General features: G+C 39.7%; 1 protein-coding gene across 1 annotated transcript; it reads left to right on the top strand.

Annotated features, from left to right (window-relative positions):
• The first annotated feature begins 1,242 nt into the window (after window positions 1-1,242).
• On the top strand, window positions 1,243-3,872 carry LOC119309198. Its single transcript, XM_037585233.1, has 4 exons — window positions 1,243-1,399; window positions 2,030-2,233; window positions 2,397-2,629; window positions 3,255-3,872. The coding sequence occupies exons 1-4, from the start codon at window positions 1,243-1,245 to the stop codon at window positions 3,870-3,872; spliced, it is 1,212 nt and encodes a 403-aa protein (XP_037441130.1).
• The last annotated feature ends 4,383 nt before the right edge of the window (window positions 3,873-8,255 follow it).

Genomic DNA, 8,255 nt, shown 5'->3' with positions numbered 1-8,255 from the left:
TCTTTAATTAGCCACATCCGTTTGAATTTTCTATTTAAGCCCACAATCCTTCTTTTATTAGCTGCAAGCATAATATCTCATAATACCGGATTCATTATGAAGAACATGCCGCAACTAGCATCCTTCTACAAAATGAACATAAAAGAATTTGTTGCAGTTTAACCGTGTTCTTCTTTGCCGGGCATAATCTCACATTGATTCTATTTAAGTAAAATTCTTTCTTAATGGCATTTAATTATAATCATTTCATTAATTACCATGATGTCCTCACCGTTTTAGTCGGGAATCAAATCCTTCATTTTCTAATTTAGTAGGCCCAACACATTAAAGCCTCCAGATCCTTCTTTTTAATTATCCTACCTTTTTACCTCAAATCCTTCATGTAGAATTTATTAAGACCACAATCATTCTTTTAGTTATTCCACCGGTTTACCCATATCCTTTCTTTAATTAGCCACATCCGTTTGAATTTTCTATTTAAACCCACAATCCTTCTTTTATTAACTCATTCGCTTAATTAGCTCGCCCTAAACATGATGACTGTCACTCGTATATTTAGAGGGAGTTGGCATTAGTAAATGTGAAAGGCGCATAGGTCGTTGGTTGTTACATCAAAGAGCTAGACAGGAGGTCACGTGTTTAACCAAACAAAAGCCCATAAAAGGCCCATCGACATACAAATACATGGCCCAAATTGCTTAGCGTGTATAAACTAAACGAAAAGGACTAAACCAAACCAAAAATACCTATTCCCTTTAATAGTAGGTATAGATATAGATATAGATAGATATACATTAGCAAATGAGCCAAAGCCGCCGACTATTATTTTTTGCAAAAGATTAGGCCAAAATTTAGTGGTTTGATAGAAATTCGTAAACCAATATTTTCTGCAAACCTATGCTTCAATGTGATGGTTTTTTACATTTCACTCCTCTCAGTCCGACAGAGCTCCGCCCGCGAAGCGCCTCTGTTTCCCCTGTTTCCTCAGCCCACGCAGTTTTCCTCCGTCTACATGCTGACTCGCTTGGCCGTAGGATTGATTTGGACGATGGATGTAGGGGGCAAGGCACACCGTGACCTGGATCTGGCGAGGCACCCAGAGTGGCCTCAGAGGAATTGGGCCCGCTCCAGCCGGTTAGAATTTCCGAGACAAGAAAGCGCATATGTCTCTGACAACCTGATCCACCAATCGAACTCGTACCTTGCTTTCTCTTCCTCTCGCTGGCGGCGGCGGCGGCATCGATGTCCAGCGGAGGCGAATTGGAGACGGAAATGAAGAGGCCACCTTCCCCCTCAACTCCTCCGAGCGACGGCGTAGACTCGGCCATGTCTACCGCCAGCATTGAGGACGACGACCATCAGGCTGTCATTGACGACGAAGACGAGGATGAAGACCTAGGTGAGGCTCCATGTGTATCCTGATGACGCAATTTGATCCCTGAATACATGTGTATCCTGATGCAATTTGATTCCCGAGTAAATCAGTCCTTTTTTATTTAGGAAAAAGGCCTAAGTCCGACTTTATAAATAAAGCCACACGGCAGAGTCACATAGCCAATACAGAGTAAATCAGTCCTTGATCCAAGAAACTTTCAAGTGACTTGAAATTAGCTGGCTATTTCACCGGAGCAGTTACTACGTTAGATTAGTTGAGATTGGTACTTTTTTTCCTAACTTGGTTTAAGTTTCCTGAATTGAACCATAGTGCAGTTCCTTCCGGATCATACACGCGGTGACCATGTTTGTAATATAGGCATCTTTGTCAGAAACATAGATTCCTATGCATGTATACAGCCATGTAGCTTGCAGTTGGTTTAACAGATAAGCTTTCTCAAGTGATTCATCAAGGGATTTTAAACCAACTTGTGCTATATCCCGTATCAATAATAGTTGGTGCTTCTACTTGGTCTAAACTTAAGATCCTTCTTCTATGAATATATCGATGCTCATGCGTATTCTAGAAGAAGAAAAAAGTAATATCCTTCATTTTGTTCTATTGACTTGATTATTTTAATGTTTTTTCATGCAGAGAAATACCAACCTTTTACCGTTGATGATTTCCCAAGGGTTAGTAGTGAGTTTGATGAGCAATCTGATGCTGTGTTCCAAAATCCTGATATTCAACTTCGAGGCCCTTCGGCAACGTTTCTTTTCCGGGCATTCAACAATCCCCTTGTTGAAAAACACAAGCATTTCTTCGGTAGCCAATATCAACTCTATGATGAGTCTGAAGGTATATATATTTTTATAAAAAAATGATTAATTTCAGTTGTGGCATACTCTTACTAATTTGAAATCTCTGATTAATTTCAGTTGTGGCCATACGTCATATGAGCATATTCTTACTAATTTGAAATCTCTGTATATGTCACATGCTTCCCTTATTGTTTTCTCAGTCAACGTGAACAACAATGTTAGGGCCATTGATTGCTCACACGGTTGCCATTGTGTACCGAGCGGCGTGCTGCAGTTCATTGATCTCAAAATTGCTGGTTATCGCCACGTCCAACCTGGATGTGCCAATATATTTGGTTTTTTCGCAGTACGTGAGAATGGTGAACCTTTGCGCAACTATGTGTACAGGCGTGGGATTGACAATTATGAAGCTGTAAATGTGAAGCGGGATACGGTAGTTCTGCAAACTTGCATCTTTCTACCTGCACGCTTTTCTTTATCACACCAGATTTAGTCGGTGTTCTTGCAAGTTTGTGTTATGCATGTTTTATTTGTACGTTTAGTACATGGCTCATCCAGCACCAAGTTCGGTAGAGGATCCTTGTGATCACTTTGTTTCGAAGTTTTTATTTTAAATTAGGAAGGTATCTTTTAGCTTGGGCATTCAGCCAGTTAAGACATATGATCTATGATTTGTTACCTATATTGTATTGTAGGACCTCTATACAAAGAGGACCCTCTATAAGGAGTAAAGCAAGCAAGAATTGGATGATTAATTTTTCTATCTTGCCCCAAGTGCAAGAGCCTCTCCAGAACCATAGCACACAACACATGTTAATCAATGACACAAGATATTAATAATCTGTATTTTTGGGCATCATTCAAACTCTTCTTTAATGTGCAAGCTCAAATTTATCTTTCATTCACTGGGCAACTTTCAAAGTCAGATGATCACTATTAAACAGAACACTTGTCTTTTTTCTATTCATGCACATGTGGTGATGATATGCCATCAATTCCTAGTAACTAATGAGTATGAACTATTTATATGATGTAATGCTTGTTGATCCTTAATGTAGGGCATTGCACATTTATCGCTGACTAGCCCTGCTCGATGTATTCACATGGGAAGCCGTGTGTTGTTTGAATTCAAGCTTTCTGTACGGACTGATGACCAGCCAGAAGATGGGCCAAAAGATGACCTTCTGATTGAAGGATGTACCGAGTTTACTGAGTTTATGAACATGCACAAAACAAGACCATTCATCGAAACTCGGCGTCTATATGGGGAAAAGTGTGGATTGGATATGAAGTTTCTGGTGTTGTGGAATGCAGTTCAAGCAAAAGTTGATGTTGAGATACTTCATGCTCATGTCAATGGCCTTAATCTGAATCTTTATGCGAAGACGAGTGGCTTCAGAGATGTGATCCGCCTCCTTTCTGGAGTTACAGAATCAGGTTGCAGAATGAGTTCGGTCGTAGGAGTGATGAGATACAGTTACCTTATTCTTTGTATCGAAGGATCCCCGAAAGATGGTGGTTTTTCTCAAGAGCTGCCGTGTTGTATGTGGGAAGGTCGATTTGGTTCGGGGTATCATGGAACAGTGCATGAAATGGTGTATCTTCATGATTCCACAAAAATTTCTGTCAAGGTTACCTGGAAGGCTGTTGAGAGTTTACATGACTTGGAACACTGAGGACCGGAAGAATCTGCCATGTACGCTGCATCTTATATTATTCTGTTTACAATATTTTATCTTATGTACCATCAAATTTAAACATTTTGTGCATCATGTGAAGAAGAAGAATACGGACATAAGCAAAACTCGTACATATAACATGTGCATTTAGTTAGCTCGTGCAAAAGAGAACGTCAAGTGAACACACAAACTAACTGCAGGATATTAATCGTACAGAATATCAACCGAGTAGTAGACAATACATAGAGTGGTTCACTGCAATCTTCACTAAGTAATGAAGCATAGTAATGGAAATAGTGCTAGCAGTAGAGTCCATTTCATACAACGAGCGGACTGATTAATGAGTTACTAACCCTTCAGTTCTTCATTTCTTGCTTTTGCTTCTTCACTTGCTTTTGCTGCTGCTGGCTCTGCCTTTGCTGCTTCCTGTGGTGCCTCCCTGTCCAGCCAAGGATTTATCCCACATTGTCCGGCACAAGATTCGGAAACCATTTTTAACCTTCTTCACCACCTCCGAGGTCTCATGTGAGATGACAATTCTTCTATCATTCTTAGTTGCATCGTAAAATTTTTTGCTGGTTTCACACCAGCTAGTTATCAGTTTTCCATTCGATTCCCCAACCACACCGTCCTCCATACGGGTCAGTAGGCGCTTCACCAAATTTTCCACATCAGGGAAACGTGGCCCTTCGAAGAACATGACAATTAGCTCAGCCAAAGCCTCCTTATGCTTGGACGTGACCTCTTTGTTCTCATCCTTCCCAAGAGTAGCCAAAGCAGGGAAGGCATGGAGCAATCGATGAAATCCCACCTTTAGTGCTTCAACTTTATCTCCACCAGACAGCAAATGTGGATACTGTCCATCGGTATGAAGTGATGTAGAGCCCTTCATCATCTTGGTTGGCATCTTGTCAATCTCATATCTTCCTCCATTGTTAGTAACAATCCCTCTGAACCAAGCCTGGCATTTAGTACCCACCAGAGAGAGGTTGTACTGGCCATCTGTGATTTTAATCACATATACCCAACGGCTTGTGTTATCTTCGCCCGGAGTGACAGGAACAGTTGTCTCCTTTCCACCATCAACGATTGTAAACTTCACATCGGTGGTATCCATAGCAGCTCTAATATCCTTCACACACTTCTCGTAGTTCTGAGAGAGCTTGTGTATGTTTCCCATCTTAAAGGTGGCAACCGGAGAAGGGATATTCTGTATACACAATGAAACATGATTTAGAATAATTACATCTATACAGAAGATATTGTGTTTTTCATATGGTGCACCATGCACATTTGATTATCATCAAAGTAACTAATGAAGGCAGCCATGGGGAATATTGTCTCTTAAGATCTACACACATTTTTGTACTAAGACGGAGTGCTTATGATAAGAAGGCATGCATATTTCAGTAGAGGTAGCTAGTAACACCTACGTCAAGGATGGGTGCAGCTTCTTCAACTATCCCTTTTCCTCTGTTCCCTGCCATTGCGCCTTATCTTTGAACTGCCGATTTATAGCTGCACCCGCAAGGAGAAAATATGTTTAAATTTCACTCATGATAGATCATAATATGCAATCTTTTCAAGCAAGATCACATCAAGTGGCTAGGAATAAATATCAATATAATGATAAAATATAACCGTAAATGTCATATTCAGTTTATCATATATTGAAACAACCATATGTGCTAATAAAAGTACAGAAAATTTCTCATACACTATACAAACCGAAAAAGGACGTAAGAAAGCTTGTAAATCTTACAAGTCACAGAAAATTCACCCATTTGTTTTCTTGTAGTCGTTTAGGTTGAACTTAGAAAGTTGATTTTATACAAAACTCCCTCTGGACATGTTGAAGATATTTTTGTAGCGATTTGTCCATGGACCATAAACTTGTTATATGAAGTAATAAAAACCATATACTACAGAAAAAAAGTGGCTGCATCTGTCCTTCTTAAAAGTTGGAATTAACTCACACCACAACAAAAGTAAATATATCTGAAATTCTGAATACACAGTTTGAAGCATCATAATGGTCATTCCTAACACTTCAGTGGCAAACTTAACCATTTCACTATAGAATACACTAGGCCTGCAAATATGCTCCCACAAAATTTAGTTACAAGAGACATCTCACTTGTGAGGAAGGAACATACAGTGAGCATATAGTCACAAATAAGAGGATTGATAATCCTAAAGAACTTGGCTACTTAAGAAGATGAATACGAGCATACTGAAAGATAGTAATAATTTTCTTGTATATGGACACCCACAAGAATTCCAACATCATATATATGGGGGAAATTATACTAATTTCAGCCAACAGTGTTGAAAATGTAAGTTATCGAAATATGCACTCTGTGAGCATACAAGTTGAACAAACATTTCTTATCAAAAGAAGCAATATGCAATGAAGCAGTTAATTAGTTAGCAGCAATAGCTTGTGACATCACATGTAGGCCAGGTCAAGAACAGACCAACTGCAATACACAGTAGCAGAAATCACCCCCGAAAGCAATACATACATGTATCAAGAGACGCATATAATTCACAAGTTAAAAAAGTAGCATATAACACCGATCTCAGTCAGCTAAACAAGCTAGCAGCAGAAGAAAATTGAGAGTTCCTCTGACTAAGATGTCGGCAATACTGATTGCAGCTCGTCGATTTTTAGCTGCAGAGAATAGTAGCAGCAGTTTCCTAATGATTTACATGCACATGTTCATTTCTGTCCTAGTGGGGAACTGGGAATAAGTGGCTAGCTAGGCACATTTTTAGTTAACGAAATTACTACAATGGATGATCAAAGGGATGGCCTATAAGCCCATTCTCAGTTTAACATACATGTGCTCGAAAAAACAAACATAATTTCTGTACAGACATAAAGAGAATAGGATATAAGGTAACCGTTACTGAATGTTACATTGTTACTTGTCACAGAAAATTTCTGCCATTTCATTTTCATGAAGTCATTTCAGTTAAACCAAAACAAAAGATAAATGATTGTATAATTCCGTACTTGTGGTGGCGTTGATCTGTTTTTGAAGAGCCGGCCTGCAGTAGCAGTACACCACCCTGATTAGTATTCAAACTTGGTAAAAAGTGTTGTAAAAAATCTGCTGTTTCCCTTAGTTGATTCTGATTTTTGATGTTTGTATAAACTGAATCTTTTGTAGGCCATTGGCCTCTTTTTTCTTATCAAAGGATGGGTCCGGGGAGGTTTACTTCCTAGAAGTACAAAAAACTGCTGCTGTTGAAAAGTTGGTTTAAGTTCGGGGCCAACTTTGCAGCCATCTGATCAGGAAGATCAGCATAAAACAAGTACTTAGATGCAGCAAGGGTACACATTAAGTGGTAAGCTAAAAATCCCCAGAGCAAAAAGTTTCAAATAAAAAGCACATGTACCACTCATAAAAAAATACATAATTGATCCAATAAAATCTTCAAGTAAAAAACCAAAAATCTGCATAATGCCCAGTTTAACATAATAATGAAGAAAGGCACCAAGTTCAAGCTCATGTGCCCGAAAAAAATAAAGATAGTTCCTGCACAACTATGAGCAGAAGTGGGTGCAAGAAAACTAAATGTCACTGCTCAGAGAAAATTCGCCGTTTTGTTTTCATGAAGTGGTCCCGGTTGAACCAAAACAAAACGATAAATGACACTATAATTTCCTACCTGTTCTGGGGTCCATCTGTTCTCGAAGAGCCGGCTTGCAGTAGGATCGAGTAAGATACGTCCTTAGTCTTCAAACTTGTAAAAAGTGCTGCAAAAAAATTGCTGCTGCTGTCAAAAACTTGGTACAAGATTGAGCGCAAGTTGCAGCAATCTGATCAGCACAAAAGATTACTTAGATGCAGCAAGGTACACATAAAGTCGCAAACTAAAAACGTCAAGACGAAAAAGTGTCAGCCAAAAATTCTCAAGGTACTTCAAAACTGCTAAGTGTCAAAAACGTTCTTATATTATGGGACGGAGGGAGTAGTAAAAAAAGACAAGATCGAATCTGCATCCTCGCTCTGCTGTGGATATCCTAAGCAACAGCATATGGTCACTCGTAAGCAAAGAAAGTAGCCGACGCGAGACGATAGAACGAACGAGGACAACCATGCATGCATGGCCCAAAGCTCGCCATGCATGCCTTAAAGGCTTAAACCCTTCTCTCTCTGTCTTTCGTTCTTCTTTTCTGGATCAGGGGCGAGCAAGTGAAGTGTAGAAGGACAAGTTATGGGCTGTACAATCGCGATGTATTGATCGGTGCACCAGGCACGTATATATAAGTACAGAGGCGGGCCACAACCTCAACTATACAAGGAAACAGGAGGTGGGCCCTACACACACATATACACGTACACAATATACTCAACACCCCCTCCCCCC

The sequence above is a fragment of the Triticum dicoccoides genome, chromosome 5B (genome assembly GCF_002162155.2).
Source record: "Triticum dicoccoides isolate Atlit2015 ecotype Zavitan chromosome 5B, WEW_v2.0, whole genome shotgun sequence".
NCBI lineage: Eukaryota > Viridiplantae > Streptophyta > Magnoliopsida > Poales > Poaceae > Triticum > Triticum dicoccoides.
The sequence above is the reverse complement of the archived record's forward strand: the minus strand, read 5'-3'. Positions and strand labels throughout refer to the sequence as shown.